Source organism: Acinonyx jubatus, chromosome B1, assembly GCF_027475565.1.
Source record: "Acinonyx jubatus isolate Ajub_Pintada_27869175 chromosome B1, VMU_Ajub_asm_v1.0, whole genome shotgun sequence".
In the NCBI taxonomy this organism is placed as follows: Eukaryota; Metazoa; Chordata; class Mammalia; order Carnivora; family Felidae; genus Acinonyx; species Acinonyx jubatus.
In genome coordinates this window covers 194,942,973-194,970,587 of record NC_069382.1, presented here as the reverse complement: position 1 = coordinate 194,970,587, position 27,615 = coordinate 194,942,973, and the positions used below count along the sequence as shown (strand labels likewise).

Here is a 27,615-nt window from a genome sequence, read left to right as displayed (position 1 = left end):
CAAAGTTTGAACTTGGTATCTAGGGTCTCTCGTGATCGGGGCCAAACCTTCCTGCCCAGCCCTTCTGCAATAACACCCCTTCTACATCCCCCGATACCCCCCGCTTCAGCTCCTTAGGACCACTTGGTACCTCAGAACACAGGACTTGTTTCCACGGCTCTGAGCCTCGGCTCCTGCCGTGGACTCTGCCTGGAAGGCCCTTCTCCTCTGCCACCACGGATCTAACTGCCACTTATGCTCCAAAGCTGGGCTCGTGCCCCTCCTGTGAGACGCCTCCCCGGGCAGACTCCTGCCGTGGGAATGACCGCCCCCCTCGTGAGAGCCGCTGCAAGTTTGTGCACTCTGTGGGCACGGGCTCCGCTCTGCCTGGTGGGACCACCCCCGGGTCCACATCTGCCTCCTCTCCCACAGCTGACAGCCACCCCAGCTTAGAGCCCCCAGCAGCCGTGCAGGTCTTATTGGTGTGTCCCCACACCCCACCAGTGCTTGGCATTGTTGTAGGTACTCGGCAAGGGTTCGAGGAATGAGTGAGTGAGTGCATGAATGAGTGAATGAACATGTGCATTTTGAAATCTAAATGGTTTTTGGTGGGGTGACCCAGAGGGGCTAGACAGGGTTAGGTTTGAACGTTGGCCCTACTCTTTCATAACAGTGTGATCATACACACCCAGTGTGTCTTGTGCCCTCGGGTGACACATGTCACCTCCCACTCAGCCATCGTTTGGTCATGGCCAGGCCTTGTGCCATGCGTCTCGATACAACACAGCTTAGTGTCTGGCCTGCAGCCACTGGTCGCCTTGTTCTAGAAAGACACAGACGTCCACACACTCATGGACCCGCCATCTTGGCCAGTACAAGGGGATGATGGGGTCACTCTCCTCCAGGGACCCTGAGAGCCCTGTTTCCAGACGGCTCCAAGTGAAGGTCTGGCGACTGCCTGGCAGAGATGTGGTAATGGCCCTGGCGTGTTCACTGAGGGCTCCCTTCCTTCCCCGTCACCCCTCAATTCCTCCTTCACGCAGTCCCTGGTAGCTCACATAGCCTGTCAGCTTTTCACGACCCTGCCGCACTGACCCAGCGGGCTGCTGCAGAGATGGCTCTCCTCCTTGGCTCCCCCAGACCACCTACCCATGTCCCTTGTGTGGCTGTGGACATTGCCAGGCAAGGTCAAGGTCAGGTGGTCTCTGATGTGGGAGCCACACATCTCTCCAGCTCTAGCCCCAAAATGCCAAAGGCAATGACAAGATCTGAGCCCAACACCTCTCAGGGAACAGGTCAGAGACCTGCCTGCTGGGTCCTCCCCAGCCACTCGTCTTTCTGTGAAGCGCCCCCCGCCCCAACTCCTTTTTGCCTTGCCCCAAACCCTGAAACCTCAGCCCGTAAGGAATGGTGCCCACAACTCTCCTGTGACTCCTGTGCCCTTGACACGTCTGAGAGGAGACTGCTGCTCTGGATATTCAAAGACAGACATGCAGACTTGTGTCATTTCTGCAGGGGGGGGGGGCCCTCAGCTCTGTGGGCGGGTGGCATCCTTCTTGGCCCTGAGTCCTTACCTGGGCCCTGGCCTTATTCCTCTGCTCTGGGCTGGGCTCTGAGTGGCCCTCGGGCTGACTTGCTCTGCAAAATGTGGCGCACGAGATCATACCGGTGGTGTGAACGGATGCATTTTTAATCACAGTGACAGCACGCTCGGGGAGGGGATCCTCTAACCACTGAGAGTCCTGGCTTACTTTGCCCTCAGATGCTCTAGTCCATCACACAGGGTGACCCAGGATGAGCTGTGGCCCCAGAAACCTCTCAGGCTCCCGGGCGCCCAGCTGGAAGCGAGCCAGTTAGAATGAACGTGATCCCCTAAATTAGTGGTCAAGGCTATCAAAAACTGGGTTACGGTGAATGGAGTTTGACACACACCAAAGCCCTGTGGGTAGAGGAAGGGCACGTGGGGCTGACATCCATGGGTGGGACCATGTTCTTCCTCCCATTGGTACGGGACCTTCAAGTGTCCTGAGCCTGCTGAGTCTGACTTTCCTCCTCCAAGGGTGGGCAATGGCCATCACTATGGAAGGACAGATTTCTGGCTCTTCCCCTCTGGACACGAGGCACTTTGCATTTCCCCTGGGGCGAACCGTGTGACTGAGGCTTTCACTCAAGGGCATTTGCGTGGTGGCAGCCCGCGTCACTGCCGGGCGAGGCCTTAGTGGACAGGTGTGAGACCCGTCACCTGCAGGGGCTGTTGCTGCAGAGGGCAGAAGCCTGAATCGGGAAGTTCTGGGGCAGGATCTCCAGTCCCCTCCCCCGCTCCCCCAACGAACACCTAGCATGAACAAGACACGGTCCTGGGTGCTTTAAAGCCCCTGAGACTTGGGCACCATTTCTTCCTGCAGCAAACCCAAACCATCCTGGCCAACATGTGGGGGCAGTGAGACCTAGCGTGCCATGGCGTGATTGCGCGCGTGACCTGCTCTGTCGTGGTCGCTGTCCTCTCCTGCACCCCTTCCCTGACAAAAGTCACCCAGCTAGTAGGCCGAACCAGCAGGTGCTTCAGGAACCCGGCACAAGCCTGGCCCGTACACACCGAGTTCCTGGCAGTGTCTCGAGGGACAGGCAGCACTATGTCTCTGCTGGGAGAAGCTGTGGACGGGTTATGATTCGCCAGACGAGTGACATGAAATAAAGGTCAGATGGATCCGATCAGTTGGAGACCCCTCTGAGGTGCGTGCCTGCGTGTGCACGTGTGCATGTGTGCATGTGCATATTTAAACGTAAATTAACTCCTTGGGCCCAGCTCGAACGCACTTGTAGGAAGGAATCCCCTGCCGTATAACCAAGGGCTCCTTCGTCCCCTTGTCTCACAGGCGAGGACGAGGGACTGGGCTCAAGTCCTGCTCTGTCATTTCCCAGGGGAGGACCTTGGGGAGTGGTCGCATCTCCCCGAGCTCTGGTCCACTGGTCCGCACGAGGGAGACACGAAGGCACGACCTCCCGGCACTGACAGGGGTTGACTGGGGCCTGGCACCCAGCAAGTGCTCAGCAAACACCGGTGTTCCAGAAGCGCCTCTGTGCTGTTCGCTCATGAACCACGGTGGGAAAATGAGGGGTCGTGTTTGGGGTTGGGGGGCTTTCACCGTCCCCCAACCCCAAACTGCTCGGAAGACAGTGGCCTACTTCCCAGGCACAGAAAGCTTAGGGGTGGGCCAGGTGAAGCCTCTAGAGCTCTCCACTTACATTGCAGGGGTGGTAGGGGGTCCGTGTCGACAGAGAAGTGGTTTGAAGTTAATTTTCCCCACAATAATGAACATTTTACTGATCCCTGGCTCTGCTGGCTTTGACCCAAACAGGAAAAAGCCATTTCAGGTTCGAAGTCATTGAAAAGACAACTTGTTATGTTCTGGCCGCTCCGAGGATGGGAGGAAATGGGCGTGGGGCCCAGGGTGTCCCCCACGTCATGCACGCTTCAGAGGCAGGGTGCCCGTACCTCAGATGCAGTTGGCGATGCTTTAAAAGTCACACGGCGGGTCAGCCTCTCACCCAGACTAGTGAATTGCAGGCAGAGAATGCCCACAAGTAAGAGGCCCGGGACAGAGGGACCAGGTTGGGTGGTGACTGCGCAGGACCTCGGGCTGACTGCGTCTGTTCCCTGAGCCTCAGGCTCTCGGCAGTGAAGTGGATAAGACAGGAAACCCCAGCTCAGGGCTGTAGGAGTGGGCACAGAAGAAGCCGTGTGCAGGGGACCTGTAACCACGGACGCAGGTGTAACCATCATGCGGTGCTGTGGCCAGGCCTGTTGACCTGGGACTCAGTCGAGCTTACAGCAGGGCCTCTGGGATGTGCTGGGCTTGGTGCTAGTCAATTAATAAGCAAAGTATTAACCCCAGGGGAGGGGGTGAGGGTTGAAATGGTCCCTGAGAATGGATGGTGGGTCTTCCTCAGGGACATCTGATGGATTCTCACCTTCACTGATGGTATCACTTCTGTCATGGGCAGCAGGGAGCCCTGGAGGCATTGGAGCAGAGGAGCTGGACCCTCTTTGGCATGCAGCTGGGCCCCTGGCTCTGGGCAGAATACCTGTAAAGTCTTCGTCTTTTGTGCTCCTGCCCCCAGAGAACTCTCTGATCTCATTTCTTGCCTCTGCCATTATCGTTACTCACTCTGTTCCAGCTACACTGGCCTCTTTGCTGTTCCTTACACAGGCCAAGCATGGCCCTGCCTCAGGACCCTTGCACTTGCTGTTTCTCTGCCTGGACCTCTCCATTCCTGGGCTGCTTCACTTCACTCAGGTCTCTGCCCAGGTGTCACCTCCCTTGAGGTGTCGCCTCTAAAATACGAGGTGTCACTGTCACGTGTAAAATAGCACATCTGTTTCTGCTGCTTCCCTTTCTGGCTCCAGGACCAACAAGCACAGGTTTTTGTGCCCACTCTATCCCCATTGCCTGAAACAGTGCCTGGTACAGAGTAGGGACTCAATAAATACGTGCTGAATAAACGAGCGAGTTGACCTACACAGAAAGAACTTGTATCCATTTCCCGAGTTAGCATTTCCCTGTCCGTCACGGTCACCCTTGGGACGGTGATCCCGTCAGCTTGGTTATGATGCCAATGAGGATGTCCGACGCATGGCACGTTGCAGCGTGCACTGTCACTGTTACCCGGACCTCGTCTAGCACCGTGACAAGCACATGCACAAAGGCAGGTCTGGGATTCTACCCTAGGCTTCCCTGCAGACCCTCAGCGACGGGAAGCCCACTCCCTCTGAGGCAGCCCTTGGCATCCTGGGCAGCTCCTGGAAGGTGCAGGAAGGAGAAAGCGAATTAAGGGTTTGAGCCAAGGTGCATCTCTGCCGTCCTTAGGCCAAGAGCATGAGTTTCCCAGTTGTGACAGACCCGGCCTCTGCTCTGTGGATCAGCCCTCAGGGTGCCGAGTCAGAGGGCATCCCATGGGCAAGAGACCGCTGGGCTCATACCTGGATGAACGGGAAGAGGAGCCCCACGGCGAAGTTGGAGAGCCAGTTGACGGTGCCCGCGATGATGAAAGCAGCCGGCCGCTGGGGCTGCTGGAAGAACTCGCCGGTCAGGATGAACGGGATGCCCCCTGTGGTGGCAGAGCAAGGGCGCACGATTAATCACCGTGACAAGGTGACAAGGTCGTGCTGCCGGCCTCCATCTCCATATGGCAGGGCGGCACCCTTTCCGTGAGAGCCGGCCCTGCCTGGGCGAGGGACAGCTTCGGGAATGCGTGCTGCAGTCAGCCCCTAACTCCCCAAAGTGTACGAACCGCCTCTCTGACCTGGCGCATCCCAGTGAGAGGCGACTGATCCTGTTGGCTCTCCCAACGCCTTCTGAATCAAGCTGTAACCCGCCACAAGATGACTACAATAGATGCCAACTTGATTTCCAAGGCAAGTGACATTCACTGGCATATTGTGTCAGGCAGGTCCTGGCTCCCATATTCCCTGGGAGAGAAACCTGAAGCCCAGAGAGCTTACTTGACTTACTCAAGGTCACCCAGCTCCAGTGTAGCAGGGCCAGAACTGAGGCTTGGGACTCGACCTCCACAGGTCGGCACTGCCCCCGCTGATCCTTGCCTGACGGGGTGGAAACCCTCACTCAACCGGCAAGCCATTCGTCTTCCTGATCTCCCCTGTGACTGGATGGGTGGTGGGTCCCAGTCCCAGAGTCGCCCCGGCAGCGGGATGTCACTCAGCAGAAACATCACTGGCATTGACGGAGGACAGTTGTTTATCTTGAGGACTATAATGTGCAGTTGCATGATGTTTGTCACCCCTCACCTCCTGGATGCCCGGAGCTCCCCACAGGGGCTTGCACCCATTTCCAAATGTCCTCGGGGTGCCACACGTAGCTGAGAATCCCCAAGGTCTGCACCGTACTCTCCCTGAACTCAGCGAGATCCAGGATTGGGCCCTGTGCCCAGACCCTGGACCTGGGGCTCAGCATGGCCACTGGGGTCCTGTTTGCACCACCCCCCAAATGCAATCCCCACTGTGCCAATCAGATCTACATGCCGGCGTCGTACAGACAAGGGTAGTGGAAGGGGAATGCCAGACTCTAGGAAGACACTTAAGGGTTCCATGGTTGTTGACCGTGCTGGGGCTGGTCCTACAGTGGTGGACGACAGGAGCAATGTCCTGCCCCCTTGGGATTCATTCCCTCTTCTGGAAGGGGGGAGAAATGACTTGTCTATGAAAAAGAAGTGAACGAATGAATAAGTAATTACAACATGCGCTAAGCATGGAGGGAACACACTCAGCACTGGAGGGAGCCGGTGTTCGTAGCGGTCAAGGAGGGCTCTCTGGGAGGCGATGGGTCAGATGTGACTTGAAGGAGGAGACACAGCTTGCTAAGATTTGGGGAAGACTGCCAGGCAGAGGGACGGGAGGGTGAAAGGGATTGGGTCAAGGTCTAGAGCAGAGGCCACTCTGTTGAGCGAGGGGAGAGAGGAATGGTATTAAGCGGGAAAGGGAAGCAGGACCAATTAAGCAGCCTCTTGTAGATCAAGAAGAGGGTCTGCTAGTGAAGAAAAACAATGCGGGGTTTTGAGTAGGGGCTGATGTGATCCGCCTGCATTTTGTAGAGGCCACAGCTGTTTAGAGAGGGGACCAGAGGGTGGAGTGGTGGCTGCAGGAGGCTGCTGGCCAGGGCAGGAGGAGGCCACGGTTGCCTAGAGGGCTTGCATGGTGCCAGTGGGGATGGAAGGAAGGGGCAGAATTCAGAGACTCCACCCCATGGAGGCAAAGCTTTCACTGTGAGCGTTACAAACAACATATACTGATCAAGTTCAACCAAGAAACCCAAGGTGACAGGGGTCACAGGACGACTCAAGCCTGTCCCTTCAGAGTGTTCACTGTTATAACCCCTCTATTCTGCCAGCAAGCCTTGGCCTCCAGCACATCAAGATGACTCAGAATGGACCAGCCCCTCATCCCCCATTAGACTATGAGCCCTCCAGGGCAGACAGTGTCCCCATCTGCCTGGCATCTTGGGCAGAGAGTAGATATGTGATCGATATTCACGTACTTGTATTAGACACTCAAAATTTGATTTTGAAAAGATCTGATATATTGTTTACTACAAAGAAAGGAGACTTTCCATATCTTAAAGGTATCTATCAAAATGTGCAAGAGCAACCATGATGCATTGAAATGTGCGAAAACCAGCCTTTAGGTCTTAGCAAGCATGATATTGCCTTGTCGAGAGTCTGTCGCACACCCGGTTGTTTCCGCAGCTACCACCACTGGGAGCCGTGCGGCACACCCTCGGGGGTCAGTTCACAGCTACTGTGAAGCCTGGACAGGGCTGAAGGCTGGTGTGCCACCTGCCCTGACTTCCTTAGGTGTGGTCTGGAAGCACCTGTGGGTAGCTCCATTAACATTCCTTATACTGGTACATCAGCTTATGGTGGAGCAGAGAATGTTGATACACCTGCCTCCCCGCATGTCTCTGTGTCTCTTCAGGGCTGGGCCACGACTTGTTTGCTGGTGGTGGCCCTCGCTCCTGGCACAGCACTTAGGATACGGATACTAGGGACTCAGTAAACGTCTGCAGGACCCACAAGGAATGAGCAAGACACTGAGGTTCACAGCACATCTACATTGGGTCTCCTCTCTCCTCCCTTCAGGCCACCTCTGAGGGCAAATACAAGAAACAATAAGAATTCTGTACAGCCTGTTTTGCTGATTGGTTTTCATTTCCACGATCCCCCTTGAACCTAACAACCAGGTGGTAAAGCACAGCAGGCTAGGGCTTGGCCTCTGGTGTCAGTAAGGACAGGTTTAAATGCAGCTCTACCGAATCTCTTTAGAATTAAGGCTTCTCACCTGCACAGTGATGACAGTAGGAACTTACCATGGAGGTATTTGTGAGGATTAAATGACTAGTAAGCACTTAGTATTAAGTAGGGCACATGAGAGGCATTCAGTAAGTGTTAGCTTCTATAATTAATATGGTAAGTGTTAGCTTTTTCTTCTTATTATAGAAAGAATTATTTCCCTTCATTTTGTCATGAGCTAGCTGAAGTTCAGAAAACGAGAGTGACATGCCCAAGGACTCTTAGCCAAGAGTGATGATGACAAAACGAAGATGCTGGTGGTGATGATTATAAAAAGGACAATGGTGCTGCTGCGGCTGCTGATGGGGCTGACAGTAAGTGGCACATATTGTAAAAAGCACTTGACATACGTTATTTCATTGAATTGCCACTAGTATGTGGTAGTTGTTACTACTATTTTTCCCACTTAATGTATAAAGAAACAGAGGCATAAGAAAGTTAACTGATTCCCTCAAATCATACCACCAGTAGGACTCGAACTCAAGGCTGGGTAACTGCCAGTTTGAGTCTTAATGACTCCATTGTGACGCAAGCAGGACTAAAGACGTTTACAATTTTTAAAATATGGGAAAGGAACTTAAGAGTATTCATGGTTTTATCTGAGTGCCCTACCAACTTCTGGAATTCACTTTTCTCTTTTGTCTGAAGGCAATGTTAGCCTGGTTTCCTGAGAGCCTCTCACTGTTTCTTTAAATCCAAAGTAAAACGAGAAAGAATGGGGTGTGATATGCAAACAGAGGGGATTTCTGGGAGGTCCTTTATTTTTCTGTTGTTTTTCAAAATGAAAATTGTGTTGTTATATTTTTCTGATTATCATGAGTAATATGTACCCATTTTTAACAATTAAAGAAAGCATACAATGTAGAAAAGCATGAAAGGAAACAAAAGTCATGCCTAGACCTTCCATCCAGAGATGATATCCACTTGTGTTTTGGTACTTGGCACGGACATTGAATGTTGCTATAGAGAAGCCTAGAGCTAGTCCAATACTTATCCTTTAGGCAACTGGCTTTCTCCTGAAGAAATCCTTTCTTATGCTTCAAGTTATTAACTGAACTGTTTACTAACTGTGATGTGTCTGGGGTTGGTCTTCCCATAATAGTCTTTCTTAGAACACAGTGACTCTGTCTCAACTACAGATCCACTCTTCACTTACTTCCTATCTTAGATTTGAAAGCCTCTTCTGTTCTACCTGTTGGACTCTCTACTCCACAGACAGTGATTATCTGTATGTTGGATTAATTTTCTCCCTCTTCCATGTCTGTTGTCTCCTGAATGACTTTATTATCTTGTGTCTAAACAGATTTTGCATGCTTCAGGCAAGCTCTCCCTTCTTTCTCTTCTTCATCTCTTCTCTTTTCTTCCTTCTTCTGGTCCCATGTTGGTGCATTCCCTGTGCCACTGCCTTTTGTCTTTCCATGGTAGAATGAGTTGTTCCATCCAGATTGCCATCCACCCTGATCAACACCTTTTCTGATCTTCTTCCACGAAGTCTTTTCTTTCAAATCACAATTGGGGGTGTGAGTACTGTCTTTTAGTAACTTTCCCATAAATGGAGGCCAACATTAGGGCTGGGGAGCAGAGCAAACTTGGAGCATCTGGGCTCTGCTCTGGCCTCTGAGATTTTAAGTGACACGCCCCAGAATCCATTCCAGGAGGTCAGGGGTACACCCAGCTTTTGTGGGCTTCAACTGGTCTCCTCCAATTAGAATAGTCTTGGAAAATGAGAAGTCTTTTGGGGAGGACTACTGGGGAGTATCTTCCCCAGGACTGCTGACTCATCTCCTCACTCTAGTCCCCCCACCAATCAGGGATGTCAGTGAGAGTTCTTAGGGGGTATTGAATCCCCTTCCCTGGTCAGTGCTGTTTCGGAAGGGTGGAGACAGGATGTCCTATGCTAGAATATCCTTCCCTGGTTGCCAATTTTCACAGCCTATGGTATGTTTCCTTCTTGGCTTGCTGCTGGCCATATTTTTTTTTTCCGTATCAAAGTTAAGGTTTGTTTGGCTGTTTTTTTTTTTTTTAACAACTTTTTTAAAGCTCATTTTGTTAGGTATTTGTGGGAGGAAGATCTGTCAGAAGGCTGTACGTGACCACATTTACCTAAAATCCCTTGGTAACTCGTTTTGTAAAGTTAAGGTATTGGTGTTTCTTGTGGTAGGTATGCGGTTGGCACTCATTTTAAAATAATGTGCTTCAGAATTAAAGGGCAGTTGGAAACAATCCCTTCTGGCACAGGATTTTGACAAGGGGGTGCCTTCTTCCAAAATCTCTGGTCGGGGCCCCTTACTTTGTGGATCTTGTTGTTTACAAAAAGATTTTAGATGCCATATCTCACTGGATCTTCCTTCACAACCCAACTATGAGTTGTGAATTATCACTGCAGATTAGGAAACTGAGGCTCTAGAAGACGAAGGGCTAATGTTACTGGTCCCACTTGTAAATGAAAGATGTGGAGACTGCTTTTAGGTAACAGGCTTAAGCAATGGCCCCCACTGACCCCCTGGGCTGAATGCAAACAGGTGCATTAAGTGACCCACCCTGAACCAGCCATAAGCCCCAACTGACCATCGGGCTACTTGTAACCGGGCACAGTTACCGAAAAAGGAAAATCCCATATGTTCTCATACCTCCTCACTCCCTCCAATACTATAGCCCCTCGTCACCCCTCATGCCAGACAGTTTCTCCTTTGCTGTCCTGCTCGCTGCCCCCCTTGCAGCGACTGTATTCGAGAAACTTCTATGTCCTTTGTTCTGCTTTGGGTGAATTCTTTCACTTCCTCCTGCTGCCGGCCTCCACCTGACTGGGCCACTCCAATCACCCCTGATTGCACCCACAAAAGAGGATGCAAAGTTGGATTTTCGGACTCAAAATCCTGCCTTCTTTTGACTGCACCTCTCAGCTCAAAAGGATAAAAGATGACAGTGGATTCATGCTGCTGTTTCCACTCTGTATCCAGCGTGCCTCGCACGGAGTTCTCTTCGCATCACAGGACCCATACCTACTGCCTAGGAGTATGGTGCAGCTTAAAAACTTCGCAAATTGTGTTTATGTCTCTTGGCCGACATTCCTTGTTATCTTATTTGGCTCCTACTTGTTATTTTATTTGGCTATGTTATTCTGGATTCGCCGGAAGCAGACCCTGACATGGGTTTTGTGTGTGAGTTGTTTCTAGAAAATGCCGGTAAGGGTGTGGGTAACTGAAGGAAGTGTATAGAGGGTGTGTTATCAGCAAGTCACCTCTGTGGGCCACCAGAACTTAATCCCGTTGGGGCCTCTCGGGAAACCGTGTGGAAAACACATCTCGGAATGAAGACAGCAACCGTCCCTACCTCTTGGCGTTGTTTTGAGGACCAAATGGAACGTGCTTAGCAATGTGTGCCTGCAGTGTTCCAGAAGACTGCTCTACCATTTCTGCTTGTGGCTTCCCCCCACGTGGCCGTTAGTCCCTTCCCCCTCCCCTTCTATTTTCTAGCTCTTGACAGGCACCTGGGTAAAATGTCAAATTTTATTTCATTTTTGTATAAAAGAAATAAAGGGCAACTGTCCAAACTATTCTATAATTCATATTATTGCATTCTTTGAATGGAGCCACTATCATCAACTTGAAAAGCCCTATAATAAGGGCTTTTAAATCGCCTTAATAGTCTCCACAGGTGTGCCCCATGCCACTTAATCCTTTAAACACATTTTCTCCTTAAGGAGGAGTTTTAAAAATACCTTTAAAGTTTTTTTAACTTAAGGGGCGCCTGGGTGGCTCAGTCAGCTAAGCATCCAACTTCGGCTCAGGTCACGATCTCACGGTTCGTGAGTTTGAGCCCCGCATCAGGCCCTCTGCTGTCAGCACGGAGCCTGCTTCGGATCCTGTGTGACCCCCTCTCTCTTCCCCTCCCCCGCTTGTGCTCTCTGACGCTCTCAAAATAAACAAACTTTAAGAACAAATTTTTTTTAACTTAATATAATTTTGAAAATTCTTCACGGATATTTTGCTGTGCTTATTTCGTTAGACTTTATCTTTTTTGTCTGCTCATCTGTCCATTTTCATCCAACATTTACATTCTAAGTCCTGTGCTGGGCATTTTTAGGATCTACTAATCTATGTGATGAGTCCACATAACTACGTTAGGAGGGGGGTATTCTAATACCCATTTGAAAGATGAGGAAATCGAGGCACAGAGCAGCAAAATGGCTTGCTGAAGGCCACACAAGCGGTCACCAAGAGCTTCTGATTCAGATAAAAGATCCTCCCCCCTGCCCATTCTCTAGGAGACACTGGAGAGAGGGCAAAGGCACTATTTCCCAAACAGCTTTGTTTTGTGACAAAAATCAGGCCATCAGCCGTCAGCACACCTGCAGCTTGCAGGGACCTGGCACCAGCATGCACTTGGTGCAGGAAGGGGGACAGCGCGAGGGGGGGCTGTCTGCTCGGGAAGCCCCTCGCCTTGAAGGGTGCCTGTTCCACCAAACGGGGAGAAGGCAGGTCTGTCCCCTCAGAGGGGGTGTCCACGTCTTCAGGCATGTGCTTCCCAGGTAGGGAAGGACGGGCCATGTGGCAGGTGCAGCCCAGGAATCCCCGGCAGAGGCTCATCCCATCCTGACTCTCAGTGGGCACTTCTGGCTCCACGGCCAATAAGGCTTTGGTCCTACTGCAAGCCTCGGTGTCCCCACCTGTAATCTGGGCGCTTGATGAGCTCTTCAGAATCTCAGTAAAGCCACCTGTGGCATGTGCTTGGCACACGGTCCTTTACCACCTTGATGAGGCAGCCACCCTGGTGGCCAGGGGCACTGGCTTTGGAGTCAGAAAAACAGCTTCACTTACAGCCTGTGTGACCACAGACAAGTCGTATTGATGGCTCTCAATTTTCTCATCTATAAAATGAGGACAGTTCCTACGTCTTAGCATTGTTTTGGGGGTCAAATGAGAGTGCTTCAGCACTGTGTGCAACACGTTGCAAAGGCTTCCCCGTAACAACTGGTGCAGATATCCTTCTTCCCACGACGCTATCACTTAAATGCTAGTTGAGTATCGGTCACGTGCCAGACACGGTGCTCGGACATCAGTGGTGAGCAAGGGGCAGCCTCAGCTTCTCCCAGGGCTTCTAGCATCTGGGAATCCACTGAGACAAAATAGCCAGACCGACCACAAGATTAACTTTCTCCTGGCCCCCATCTCTCCTGGGCAATTACAGCAATGGCGGGAATTAATGGATCAAGAACTTCCTACGTGCCAGGTTCTTGAAAAGTCTGCCCTCTGCAGGATGGAGGCATCACTAAGATCCCTTAGAAGGGATCCCTTAGAAGGAAGACAGCATCAGACATTGTTGGTCTTGGATAAAGAAGAATTACAAGTAGGGGCGCCTGGGTGGTTCAGTCGGTTGAGTGTCTGACTTTGGCTCAGGTCATGACCTTGCGGTCTGTGAGTTCGAGCCCCGCGTCGGGCTCTGTGCTGACGGCTTGGAGCCTGCGTCTCCCTCTCTCTCTCTGCCCCTCCCCCACTCACACTCTGTCTCTCCTTCAAAAATAAATAAACATTAAGAAAATTTTTGAAAAAAAAAAAAAGAAGAATTACAAGTCATCAGGAGTCATTGCTCTGAACTAAAGGAGCAAAAGCCATTCCTTTTGTATCCAGAGATGCTGCAAAGTCAGGCTTCCACTGTCCAGCCCCATCCCTGCCTTCCACCTTCCACGTGGGGAGACTGAGGCCGGAGACGGGAAGTGAGACTCCCTGTCTCAGACTTTCCAACTACCTGTTTGCTGTGTGCACGTCCTTCGTGGCAATTTCTAGCTCCTGCCATGCTCAGATTGTGCCCACTGCTGGAAATGCCCCCGGCAGTGGAGGGACTTCGGGGCACCCAGGATATATGGGCAATTTACTCAGCACAGGCTTGGCCCTCAGCATGGGATATGTAAGCAATGGCACCTGTCTTGCCTCCCTCCCAGCCTAACTACCTGCCCAGGCAGGTAACCAGCAAAGGTCCTGACCAAGGCTGTGGTCTCGCCCACATGAAGCATGTCTTCTAAAGAAATTAAAGGGAGGCTGCTCTAGGAGGGGGAAGGAGACTCGAGTGTGTGTCTAGTTACAGAGAAGGAGGAGGTCCCTTTGCCACCACTCGTGCCTTCCATGGATGGTATCCTTCGTGATCTTTTGACTTCTTTATGCTTTTGCTTATCATGCTCTTCAGGGGTAGGCTGCGTGTTTCTTTTGCTCACTGGTGCTTTCCCCATAGCAAATTGTATCCCTTAATAGATGTTTGTTGAATGGGTGAGTGGATGAATAAATAGGAAATAATGGCCATTAAGCAAGTCTTTCAAGGGAGAGTGGAAATTCATGATGTGGTCAAGGAACCGGTGGGGTGCAGAGCACAAGAGTGGTTTGGAGGGTGCCTGTTTGGAGACTGCAGAGGCATCCCTGGCACAGGACTATACAGAGCTAGGTGGACCCCAGGTGTCTGCAGGAGGTTTTAGCAGGAGGCAGGCAGATCAGACTGTTCTGGAAAGTGGTCCCTGATGCAGAGTGGAGCTGGGGTTGCAGAGGGAGAGTGCAGGTAGACAGGGATGCTGGTTAGGAGACAGCTGCTCAGAAAGTGAGAAAACATTGGGAAAATGTTTGTGATAAAGGCCTTGGTGCCTCTCAGTCTCATTAACAGCCACCCTCTGTGATTCTATCTTGCATTTGCATGAGATCAATCATGCGACTTCGTTAAATTCATTCCCGAACACTCTGCTCCGCTGAAACATAAATTGAGTCCCCTCTTGACTTCCAATTAGCATGCTTTGACAAAGACTTTATTCTAGTAGAATTTCTTTAATCTGGACTTTTAAGTCAAATTCTCAGGTTTGAACATCCGCGTGGGAGTTTCTGGGGGAGAGGATGTTTTTGAAGAGTCTTGGGAGCAAATGGGCCATGTAACGCCAAACTGACTCTGCTAATTCTAATTAAAAATGAGGCGCTGCCACATCCTAATAGGTGAGGACAGCTGACGAGCAGGTCAGAAAACACAAGTAAAGTCTATCAGGATAAGCCCACGCTGAGGGGTTCTGGAGGGTAGGTTAACCACACCCTGATGGTCTGTTGTTACTCAGTGTGGTCAGGAGTCTACGTTCCAATGAAGACAGGGGTCAGAAGGCTTGGTGGTACGTTCTTTCGGGCACGCCTTACCGTTCTTCCTCGTTTGCGTGGGCACTAGGGGGGTGTCGAAACAGACAAGCATGGGGGCCTGGATAAGGGGTGCTGCAGGTATAAGGCAGCCTGGAATAAGGTCCAGGACCCTGGGGACACCTGTAACTGGAGACCAGCACACCCTCAGCCTGGGTCTTGGTTTTCCCAGCTGCAGAATGGATTGGTTTGTTCATTCTTACAGTGGACACAAGTTACTGAGTTCCTGCTGTAAGCTAGGGCTGTGCTGGGTACCGGGTCTACAGCCCTGAAGGAGCCACGGTGCCTGGACTACACGGATCTAAAATCCTGCGGGTGCACGGTGTTTTCTGGCTCAAGACCCTAGAATGCCCAAACAGATGCTTTCTGCATCTCAGTGCTGGCCCCCCTCCCCCGCCTGCCCGCATCACCAGCCAGGGGTTTTGTGTGCCTTTCCATGAGCCGAGCCCAAGGGCTGGAGAGTTAACACCTCTTCCTTCCCCAGGACTGACTGCAGGGACTCGCTGTAAATACTTCTTTGGGGTTGGGGTGACTCTGACGTGCGTATGTCCTGAGTTGTCCGGAGTTCTCTGGCTGGATTCCGCTCTGCTCACCCTTGGAAATAACTTGATCTGTAAAGCCTCTTCCTTCACCCCCCTTTTCTTCCCCACCTTTTACATGTCTGCTTCCCTCCTGGGATCACCCCCCAAATAAGCTGCTTTCCTTGAGTCCTTGTGTGAAGGTCTCTTCCTAGAGAAACCCATCCCTGGTTTTTGAAGCCCTGCTGTGCCCGAGACTGAGGCCCACACCGGCCTGCCCTTTTCTGAACTCCTATTGACTTGTAATCGAGACTCCTGGGGCATCTGGGGTGGCCACCTTGTCCTTGCCTCAAAAACAGAAAATCTGGTCTCTGGAACTCCCAGGGCTGACTGCTCACCCCAGTGGTATCTCAACCAGAGTATATCCTGATTGCTTAAAAAGGCTGACTATGTAGGTGGGGGAGAGGGAAAATACTAAGTTGTACATACATCTGAGACTGAGTTGGCCTACCTGGGGGACAACTGGGTAGGAGAAGAGGAGACAGGGAAACACAGGGCTTTGAATGTGAGGGACTCGGGGGCGTCTAATGGGCAGGAGGTGGTCTTTATGGGCAGCTCAGTATGCTAGCGGTGCTGAGATCAAGAGAGGAAGAGAAGAAGGTTTCCAACAACTTTTGCTACATGCTGTGAATTTAAACTGCTTCTTTTTGGACATGGGGCTGGGACTGATGCCTCTAGAATGTGACTGTGGGCTGGGCTATGGCAGGTGGGGTGGCTGGCTGGGCATTTTCAGGCTTATCATGAGTTCTCCTTTGCCTTTTCCTGGATCGTCCTTCTAGAAGTCCCCGAGGACGTGCTGTCATGCCCACTTTACTGACGGGTGGGGAGAACACATGATTTGTTTCTCAAACCCAGACATTTTCAGAGTCCGTGGGTGCTACTGAGAATCATCTCAGACATCAGGTATAATCTGAACCGACTACTTATGCGAGAATCGAGGCCCAAGGTAAAAACTCTCAGCTAAGGTCCCACAGCTGGTAAGGCAGTGGCAGAAGGTGGGATTCGAACCCAGATCTACTGGACTTTCCATGAAATTGTCAGGCAAGGCAAACATCTTAAATGACGTCACAGCCACCTGTGCTGAGCATGGACAGTGTGACTGTCTATGCAGTTACGGTGAGTAACTCTAATGTGCCTAAGACTCTTTCTAGGTAGGTAACATTATTCCCAATTTACAGACGAGGAAACCGAGACATGGAAAGGTGAGGTGACTGTCCAAGTCATTCACCTGATACACAGCAGACAGGATTTGACGCCTGGTCTTCCAGCCATGCCAGCTCTGAGGCTGAGTAAGGGAGAGCAGAGAAGGAAGCCCACATTCAGATGATGAAAACAGGGGACCCAGACAACGGAACACGTGACATGCGGCCAACTTTACAGACTATGCGCGTGCAACCTCATTGGGCCCTGCAGCTTTTTCTGACTTTTCTTGGGAGTCTCTCTGAGCAGTGCGGGGAGCTTATCTTTCTTTCCCAGGTGCCTTCCTCAGCTCCGCACTCAGCTCAACTCAGCTCCTGAGGCCGTGGCAGGCGCTCATGCTGAGCTAAAAGCTCCCAGGGACCCAGTGGCCCCAGCCACATTTCCTGGAGCCTGGCTCTGCTCAGCCCGGCTCCTGAGGGCTACCTGCCTGCGAGCCGAGCCAGACTGCAACTCCCGCTGGCCCTTTTCCACAGCCTGGGTTCCTCCCTCCACCTCAAGTGCCAGCCTTTTTGAGAAAAGGCCAAAGCCGCTGAGACAGAGGAGAAGCAGGAGAGGGCCTGCAGCTGTCCACGAGGCTGGCCTGACCCTGGTGGTCTCCTCCATGGGGAGCCTCCTTCCTCCTCCTCCCATCCCTGTCTGCCCGAAACACTCCTTCTTACCTTTTCAGCTTCACTGCTTGTCACTACCTGTCCCCTGCCTGCCAGGCTGCTGGCACCTTCTTCTCTGCGCCCACGGGCCCTGCACACCGAGAGATGCCCCTGTCAAGAGGCCCAGACAAGGTGCTTGGGGAGGGCGTGTGCAGCGAAGGGGGATCATGCGTGAACTATCACGTGAACAATTGAAGGGGAGAATCTAGAAACAAGTACGTGACGGAGCTAACAGACAAAGAAGAACTAAAACTCGGTGTTTCAGGGGCAGGACTGGCTTAGAACCTGCTTCTTGAGGAATCATGTTGTCCCTTCTTGGGCCATGCCTTTCCAGCTGGGGCTGGACTCCAGGTCAACCCGGCTCCTTTCCATGAAATCCTGTCAATAAGCTTCCTTGTATCCCTCAAGTGACAGGGAGCTCACTCCTTTGAGAAGTAAAGCGCTTGAATCTGAGTCTGACCCCAGCTGAGACCTCACAGAGAAGTGAGGTTCCCTTTTCTGGAGCTTCTCTGAGGCTGGCAGGTGCACCACGGAAACTCCAAGCATACCAAAGCTTCCAAGATCTACAAGGGAGACCTGAAACCATGCAACTCCTAGAGCAGAACACAGGCGGTAATTTCTCTGACATCGGCTGTAGAAACATTTTTCCAGTTATGTGTCCTCTGGCAATGGAAACAAAAGCAAAATTAAACTATTGGGACTACACCAACAAAACAAAACAAAACAAAACACTGCTTTTATACAGTGGAGGAAACCATCAACAAAACCAAAAGGCAATTTACTGAATGGGAGAACATATTTGCAATGATATATCTGATAAGGAGTTAATATCCAAAATATAGCAATGACTTACACAATTCAACACCAAAAAAAAGCAATCTAATTTAAAAATGGGCAAAAGACATGAACAGACATTTCTCTAAGAAAGACCTACAGATGGCCAACAGACACATGAAAAGATGCTCAGTATCATTCATCATCAAGGAAATGCAAATCAAAACCACAATGAGAGACCACCTTGCACCTGTCAGATTGACTCATATCAAGAAGACAAGAAATGACAAGTGTTGGTGAGGATGTGGAGAAAAAGGAACCCTTGTGCACTGCTGGTGATGTGAATTGGTCCAGCCACTGTGGAAAACAATATGGAGGATCCTCAAAAAATTAAAACGAGAACTACCATATGACCTGGTAACTGCACTACTGGGCATTTACCCAAAGAAAACAGGACACTAATTAGGGGCGCCTGGGTGGCTCAGTCGGTTAAGCATCCAACTTCGGCTCAGGTCATGATCTCACAGCTCGTGGGTTCAAGTCCCACATCAGGCTCTGTGCTGACAGCTCAGAGCCTGGAGCCTGCTTCGGATTCTGTGTCTCCCCCCACCCCCCCCACCCCGCTCTCTCTCTGCCTCTCCCCCACTGGCTCTGTCTCTTTCTCAAAAAGAAAACAAGACACAAATTCAAAAAGATATATGCACCTCTGTGCTTTGCAGCATTATTACAACAGCCAAGATATGAAAGCAGCTCAAGTGTCCACTGACAGATGACTGGATAAAGAAGATATGGGGTGTGTGTGTGCGTGTATGTGTGTGTATGTATGTGTATCTGAATGCTGGCATGTTACTCAGCCATAAAAAGAATGCAGTCTTGCCATTTGCAATGACACGGATGGAGGTAGAGAGCATAATGCTACACAAAACAAGTCAAAGAAAGACAAACACCATATGATTTCACTCTATGTGGAATTTAAGAAACAAAATGAACAAACAAAATACAAAAGAGACATGTCTCACATGTCTAAAAGACAGACCTTAAAATACAGAGAACAGGGGCGCCTGGGTGGCTCAGTCGGTTAAGCGTCCGACTTCAGCTCAGGTCACAATCTCACGGTCTGTGAGTTTGAGCCCCATGTCGGGCTCTGGGCTGATGGCTCAGAGCCTGGAGCCTGCTTCCAATTCTGTGTCTCCCTCTCTCTCTGCCCCTCCCCCGATCATGCTCTGTCTCTCTCTGTCTCAAAAATAAACGTTAAAACAAAAATTAAAAAAATACAGAGAACAAATTGGTGGCTTCCAGAGGGCAGGTGGGTGGGGAAACAGGTGAAGGGGATTAAGAGTACACGTATCTTGAGGAGCACTGAGTAAAGGACAGGATTGTTGAATCATTATGTTGTACACCTGAAACTAATATGATACTGTATGTCAACTATGCTGAAACAAAAAAAGAAAAAAGAAAAGAAAAAAAAATCCCAGCTCCTTAGCGCAGTGGTGAGATCCTCCATCACGGGCCTCTGCTATCCCTCTAACTTCATCTCCTTCCCTTGCTAACAACACTTCAGCTTTCCTTGACCCATTCAAGCAAGTTCCTGCCTCAGGACCTTTGCACATCCTAGATCCTCAGAGGGCTGCTTCCTTCTTAGCATCTGAGTCTTGCCGCCAGTGCTAGCTTCTCACAGAGGACCTTCCCATTCACCCTCAGTAAAGCTGCCATTCCTTCTAGGACTCTAGCCCCTTACTCTATTTATTCCTTCTTAGCATTTGTCACTAATTTTAAAGTATTTATTCGTTTAATGGCCAAGGTTCTATAACTACGCATTGGTGGTGGGGCAGCTTGGGGTCTGAAAAAGACCTCTCCTCCATCCCCATGAGACATAAGGTCCAAGAACAAAGACCACATCCCTGTGTCATTCCCCGGTGCCTGGATCAATATAAGAAATGCTTGGTAAATATTTTTTTTAAAAAAAATATTTATTTATTTGTTTGAGAGAGAGAGAGAGCAGGGGAGGGCAGAGAGAGAGGGAAGCAGAATCCAAAGCAGCTTCTGTACTGTCATTGCAGAGCCTGACACGGGGCTCGAACTCATGAACCAGGAGATCATGACCTAAGCCGGAATGCTTGGATGCTTAACAAACTGAGCCGCCCAGGCTCCCCAGTAAATACTTTTAAGCTAAGGAATGCGCTTACCTAATCCACCTTATCTTTCCAATTCCTCCCTTCTAGACTTGACAGTCAATCTCACTAAATTTGCATTTCCCAGGTTGATCTATAATTATCAGTTTGAGTGTCTGTCTTCTTAATTAGAGTATGAACTCTAGATGAAAAGAAAACGTCTCTGACTCTAGTCCTGCATCCTCAGTACGGAGTGCAGTACCTGGCACCTAGCATGTGTTCAAAATCTTTTGTCGAATGAACTCATTTGGGACACAACTGAGAATAAGTGAAAGAGAAAAAAAAAAATCCTGTAAAGAGCCCACACAGAGAAAATCCATGCACTAAAGCATGTATTATTCTCCTCATAAAGAGAGCCCCCGTGGGCCATTTTCAGGCATAATCCTAACAAGCTTGATTTTCTATTTTCTCCATATTGTATTTAAATAAAGAAGTTGGGTGCACAGAGGGAGAACCCCAGGGCAAGGCAGTGCACTGACAAGGTCTGATAAATGAGACTCAGCAGCAGGTAAGACTTCCCATTAGAGGCTGTCACTGCCTTAGGAAAACAGCCCCCCAAACACTGGGTTTGATGTTCTCTCAGAGCCAGCTCTCTCGCCAAAGGCTTGTTTGAGTTAGGGAAGTTTTTCAAGTCTCCCAAGCGTGGTTTCTGGAATTGCAGAGTCCCAGGGGACCTGCCCAAAGCAGGGCTTCTGCTCACAGGCAGGTCCACAGTGAGCCTTCTTCAGCATGAAGCTGACCCGCTAAGGGAATCCTTACAGCAGCCCCTATTTCTCGACTGCTTTCCAGGAGCTGGGACCTATTGGCCACGTAACGGAGATTTTTTTTTTTTTAAACTTACGCCAATCGTTAAGGTGTGCATCAACCTGTTAGACAGGAGGCAGCTCAGAATGCCGAGCTAACGTGCCTAAGGCCACACAGGTGCAAAGGGGGGTTCTGGCCGTCAGGCCCCAGGCTGGGTGAGTGGGAAGCCCAGAGGGTCTCAACTGCCTCGAGCTGCCCACGGGAGGCATGAAATAGAGGAAATAGAGGAAATGGCCTTCCATATTCTTGGTTTTTATTTCCCCTCATGCAAACTTAGAGCACGAAGGACGCCAGAGCAGATTAATTCCCTCCAGAGGATCCCACGCCCCAATCCCCAGAACCTGTACATGTGTCACCTTACAGGGCAAAGGGGCTTTGCGGGTGGGATTAAATGAAGGATTTTAGGATGGGAAAGATCCTGGATTATCCAGGTGGATGATCCTTTTAAGGATCCTCAAAAGAGAAAGGCAGGAAGGTCAGAGTCTGAAAAAGAAATGTTACTATAGAAGCAGAAGCTTGAATATGGAGGAGGCGCCACGCAGGAAGCAGTGTAGAAGCCTCTAGAAGCCAGGGGATGAATTCCTCCCTGGAACCTCGGGAAAGAACATAGCCCGCCGACCCATTTAGACAATTGAGCTCGGAACTGTAAGATAATATATGTGCTGATTTAACCCACTGAGTTTGTGATAACTTGTTACAACAGTAATAGGAACCTGATACAGATTCAAAACATGATGCATCCATACAGACAAAGTGCCCAGAAAGATCTTGGCTTGAAGCCAAGGGATGGGTTTGAAGACCCTGCTCCTGCCTCTTCCGAGCACATGAGCAAGAGCACGTGATTCGTCCCCCGCTGTCGTAGCATCCCCCCGCACCCCCACTCACGGAGTCCAACCCCTCCAGGTGTGGTATCCTAGCACAGGAGAAGGTCACGAGTGGATTTTGAGCTCCTTTCCTATTCCAACACAAACACTTTGAGATGCAACCTTGGAATGTGGGACCTTAAGAATCTTCTTTTTTTATTAAAACAATTTTTTTAACGTTTATTTATTTTCGAGAGAGAGAGAGAGACATACAGAGTGCAAGGGGGGAGGGTCAGAGACAGAGGGAGACACAGAATCCGAAGCAGGCTCCGGGCTCCGAGCTGCCAGCACAGAGCCCAATGTGAGGCTCAGAACCACAAACTATGAGACCATGACCTGAGCCGAAGTCGGACACTTAACCGACTGAACCACCCGCGTGCCCCCTAAAACCGTTTATTCATTTTTGAGAGAGAGCAAGAGAGAATGAGCATGAGTGGGGGAGTTTCAGAAAAAGGGGGACAAAGGATCTGAAGTGGGCTCTGTGCTGTCAGCACACTTGACAGGGCTCGAACCCACAAACCATGAGATCATGACCTGAGCCTAAGTCCGATGCTCAACTGACTGAGCCAGTCAGCCACCCTGACCCTAAGAATCTTCTTGATTGAAACTGTTTTTTGAGAAGGGGAACTCGTGTTTGCTGAGCATTTACTATGTGCCTGGCCAGGTTCTAGGTGTGCTAGGCAGGTGATTTCACAGGTGTAGAGCACAGGGTGTGGCACTGAAATGCTCCGACTTGAAAACAAGCTTGCCTGACATTGGCAGTGTGACCCTGTATGAGCATCTTCTCTCTGTGCCTCAGTATCTTCATCTGTAAAATGGATAATAATCACATAGGCTTTTGGTGGGAATCACAGGAGTTAATGCATGATACACAGCGGCCACTGAGTAAAAGGTCATTATTTAGATATAAGGAAAGAAGTAGAGAAGTGAGGACACACACACACACACACACACACACACACAAACACACACACATACTCGCCCCACATCACACAGCAACAGGTGGAAAAGCCAGGTTGGTTCGAGTCTGGAGCCTGTATTTATTCCAAAACACCAGCTAACGACAGTGGTTCTAAACTAGGGGTGACTCTGCCCCCAGGGGCATGTGGCGACGTCTGGAGACATTTTTGGTGTAAAAGGAGATGTTACTGGTGGCTGGGGGGTAGAGCCCAGGGTTGTGGCTCAACGGGGCATGATGCCCAGGACGGCCTGCACCACGGAGGAGTGTCTAGCCCCAATGCCGGCGGTGCGGAGGCTGAACTTCTAGAAGTTTCTCCAGAAAGTCACGTAAGGGCATCATTAAATTACCGTGTGTTCACCATCTTGGAGGACTTGTGAAAATCCAAATTTCTATCAGACCACTCATCATTTTTTTCTAGAACTCTGAATTTATAGTTTGTGTTGTTATAGAATACATTTAAATATGACTTCATAAAGGGCAGGGGGAGGCAAGAAAGGAAATTAAAACTCACCCAGCACCTTCTGTGAGCCAGGCAGTGTGACTGTCACTAAACAAGGGGAGGCTGGTAGCCTCATTTTGCAGACGAGCCAATATGGCTCAGGGAAGCTAAGTGTCACAAGGAGTGAGGGGGCGGCCTGATCGGACCCCAAGCCCATGCCTCTCTCTCAGTGCCATGTGGCATGGGTGAGTTTCCTACTCTTTTTTCCAGAACATAAAAGAAGGAAATGAGGGGGAGCTGAATCCGTGTTTGGCGGTGTTTAAAGATCCACCCCCCCCCCCCCAGATTGGTGAGACAGCTCAAGATGCCTGCAGGAACCCTGGTTTGCAGGAATCTGGCCCCACGGCCCATGATGTGCCATCCAGGCAAACACAGTATTTCAAAGCACATGGCTCCTGAATCAAAGGACATAATGCAGAGACCTGAAGCAGGGCCGAGTGCCTGGCCTGGGACCTCTCTCCCTCCAGCCAGCCATTTCTGGAGGGTGGGGAGGAACTGTGGCCAGGGCAAGGGGCCCCAGTCCTTTCTGTGATACTAAGTGTGACATGGGGGATGATTGCTTACTCTTGTACTCCCACTTTTCCTGCCTATAAAATGGGCGCGTTGATCCAACAGGTGATGGATGTGACAGTGGTTGCTTATTATTATTGCGTTACGATTACTACGACCACTACTGTTGAAAGACTCGCCTCGGAGCAGCTCTCCGAGGACGTCTGGGGGGGCGTACCTTCTCCAGTCTGTTACCCACACAGCAGCCAAAGTGAGCATTTGGAACGGAAATCACATTCCGTCAGCCCTCTGGTCAGACTCTCCCACACTCTGCCCCTGTGCTTGGATCTAACAGCTAACCTAGCGGTTCCCTCCAGTTCCCTCCTCCTCTCTCACTTCCCTTCCCTTTCATGCCAGTCCCGCCATACACGTGTCCTCACTCTTTCCAGAACTGAGCTTAATACGGTAGCCCTCGTCTCATGTGGTTGTTGAGAGCTGGACACGTAGCCAGTCTGAACTGAGATGTACTGTTAAGTATAAAGTACACACCAATTCCAAAGACTGAGTATAGAAAAAAAGAAATTTAGAATGCCCATTAACACAGGTTATATAATGATTCCATGCTGAACTAATGTTTGGGATATATGGGGCCGAATACAACACAGTCTCAAAAGCAATTTTACCGGTTTCTTTTTTGCTTTTCTTAACGTGGCCACCAGAAGCATTTACATTTGTGGCTTGAATTCTCTCTTTTTAAAAAAATTTTTGGGGCGCCTGGGTGGCTCAGTCGGTTGAGCGTCCGACTTCGGCTGAGGTCATGATCTCACGGTTTGTGAGTTCGAGCCCCGCGTCGGGCTCTGTGCAGATAGCTCAGAGCCTGGAGCCTGCTTCGGATTCTGGGTCTCCCTCTGGCTCTGCCCTTCCCCTGCTCATGCTCTGTGTCTCTCTGTCTTTCAATAATAAATAAACGTTAAAAAAATTTTTTTTAATAAATAAATAAAATGTTTAACATTTATTTATTCTTAAGAGAGAGAGAGAGAGAGACAGACAGGTGCTCCGAATTCTACTTCTATTGGGCAGCACTGTTCTAGAACACGCCAGGCAGATTCTTGCCTCGGTTATTCCCTCTGCTAGAAGATTTTCCCTTTAGTTGTCCCTTTAGATTGAAAGAAGAAGTGGGCCACATCCACGCTTGCCTTGTGTACGTTGACCCATTTCATCCTCAGGGCACCTGTGACCCATTTTACGTGTGCAGGAAGTGACACAAGAGAGGGTAAGAGGTCAAGGCCACACTGGCAGTTGTGTGGGGACTCAAACCAAGGGGGGCGCTCTGAGCCAAGGTCCTTCCACACTCATGTTGCCTCCCTGGGGAACATCACTTTTTGCTCCTTTAGAGTCCACGTTTTGGTGCCTAACATCCCCTCTGAATGCTGGCCATCCTGTCCCAAATATGGGCTGAGCAGAAATCCTTCAAGTACCTTTATCAGAGGGAACCTTACCCTCCTTCAAATCAACAGAAAGACGATGGACAGTGTGTGGACACAGTGGGCCACTTTTCCATTTTAGCAGCTTGTTTTCGACACCTGGAGAAGTGAATCATGATCATGTAAGTGTATCTCAACGGGAAAAATGCAGATTTAAATAAGGTTAATACCAACTCCTTCGGCCCCCACGAGAGTCTGGCCATTAAAACTGTGAGAGAAGAAAGAGAGGTCTGCTCTCCACCCCCGCTCCAGCCCCAGTGCGTGGACTCTATGTCCACGTGCACTTTTGACACACGTCCAAATGTCTCACTTCCTGTCTCAAGTAACTCGAGTTTCTTGTTAAGGGAGGTAACGTGGGTAATATACTTAGCATTGTGCCTGGCCCATAATAAGTGCTCAATAGGGGAATGAGGAGGACGGAGAGTTCAGGATGACCTACGGGGCAAGTAGGTCGTTGGTGGCTCCATCCACTGAAATAAGGGGATACAGGAGGAAAAGCAGATGTAGAGAGAAAATGATGATTTTGGACTGGGCGTGTTTTTAGGAACCCATATGATCTCTATGTGGCGTTGTGCCTTAAGGGAGTAGACACCTGGGTCCGGAGCTTGGGAGGGAAGTGCAGCGGATGAGCGGGAGCTCCGAGAAGAGTGGACACGGACACAACTAGTGGAGAAGACCATCGTGGGACAGCGTTTGCAGTGAGGAGTGCACGGGCCAAGGGCAGAACTGGGGAGGGCCAGCATCCATGGATCGGAAGAAGAAGAGGGCGGGAGGGGACACAGAAGGGGCAGCCAGAAAGGTCGGGGACGATGTAGGAGACACAGCTGCCATAGTCCGAGGAGGAAGAGAACCACCTAGAGCCCCACTAAACGGGACAGAAAGAAGGACAGCAAGGAGGCTCACGTCTGCTCAGGTCTGGTTTTGGTGCAAACCGCTGAAAAATAATTGTTTCTTCTGAGATTTTTGAATTTTGGACTTGCAGACGAGGGAACGTGGGCACGACCAGCACGGAGTCGTGCCATCCTGTGGGGCTTCGGGAAAGGACTGCTTTTGGCAGATGCCTCCAGCCATCAGTCCCTTTAGGGTCAGCCTCAGCTGCAGAGAACTGCCTGGCCCCCGCGCACGCCCTTCCCAGAATGGCCCACTTCCGACGACTACAGGTGGAGGGGTAGAAAGGCCTGGGCCACAGCACGGCCCAATCTAACGGGCCATTTCAGCTGCAGACTCCCCATGGGGCTGGCTGAGCTGCCCTTGGGCTTGTATCACAGCCCAATCTCTCCCTCTGCCCTCTCCGTGCCTCTCAATGGGTGAGGACCCCTGACCAACGTCCCTCATCCCAAACTGCACCTCGGCATCGGATTCTGGACAAGCCACCCTGTGACGGGGCCTGTATTTTACACATGTCAGCTCACCCGTCCAGGGATGGCTTATGGTCATGTCTACACTACCATGTCTAAGACTGACCCCCGATCTACTTCGCTTCACCACCTCAGTTAACAGCAGCTTCATGCTTGGGGTCTCTCGGCTCTGGTCTTGCTTTCATATCCCACGTCCAGCCTGCCAGAGTATTCTGCCCATGAAAACTTACAAAGGTTGCTGTGTTGGGAATCTACCATTTCTCATCGCTTCCTCCACAGCCACCCTGGTCCAAGCGGCCACTGCCATTTGCCTGAATGGTTGTAAGAACCTCCTGACTGGTTTCCCAGCTTTTACCCTTGGCCTCCTACAGGCTGTTTTAACACGGGAGTCAAGAACATCCTTTTAATAACCACATGCGAAGCAACCGCTTGAGCTAAAGCCGACCCAAGAACATCCTTTTAAAAAGGAGCTTCAAGGGGCGCCTGGGTGGCTCGGCGGGTGAGCGTCCAGCTCTTGATTTCAGTTCAGGTCATGATTTCACAGTTCATGGGATCAAGCCCCACACTGGACTCTGCACTGACTCTGAAGAACCTGCTTGAGATTCTCTCTCCCTGTCTCCCTCTCTCTCTCCCTTTGCCTCTTCCCTGCTCGTACATGTGTGCTCTCTCTCAAAATTAAGCACACATTAAAAACATAAAATGTTTTTATGTGCATTTAAGTGACAGAAGCTGTCACTCCTCAGCCCCAAATCCCCAGAAGGCTGCCATCTCTCCCAAAGAGAAAGCCC

General features: G+C 50.5%; 1 protein-coding gene across 8 annotated transcripts in view; it reads right to left on the bottom strand.

Annotated features, from left to right (window-relative positions):
- The window catches only part of SLC2A9 (solute carrier family 2 member 9), a 269,728-nt gene that overhangs the window by 36,361 nt on the left and 205,752 nt on the right, over positions 1 to 27,615 (bottom strand). For 7 of the 8 annotated variants that reach the window (XR_008296422.1, XR_008296421.1, XM_053217574.1 and 4 more), the window contains one exon: positions 4,961 to 5,088. Coding sequence is in view for 6 of the 8 variants with exons in the window: in XM_053217574.1 (XP_053073549.1) it covers positions 4,961 to 5,088 (128 nt within the window). In the remaining 2 variants the exon portion in view is untranslated. Of the gene's footprint in view, positions 1 to 4,960; positions 5,089 to 25,186; positions 25,569 to 27,615 lie in introns of those variants that run through there. The other variant, XM_053217576.1, reaches the window with a different exon arrangement.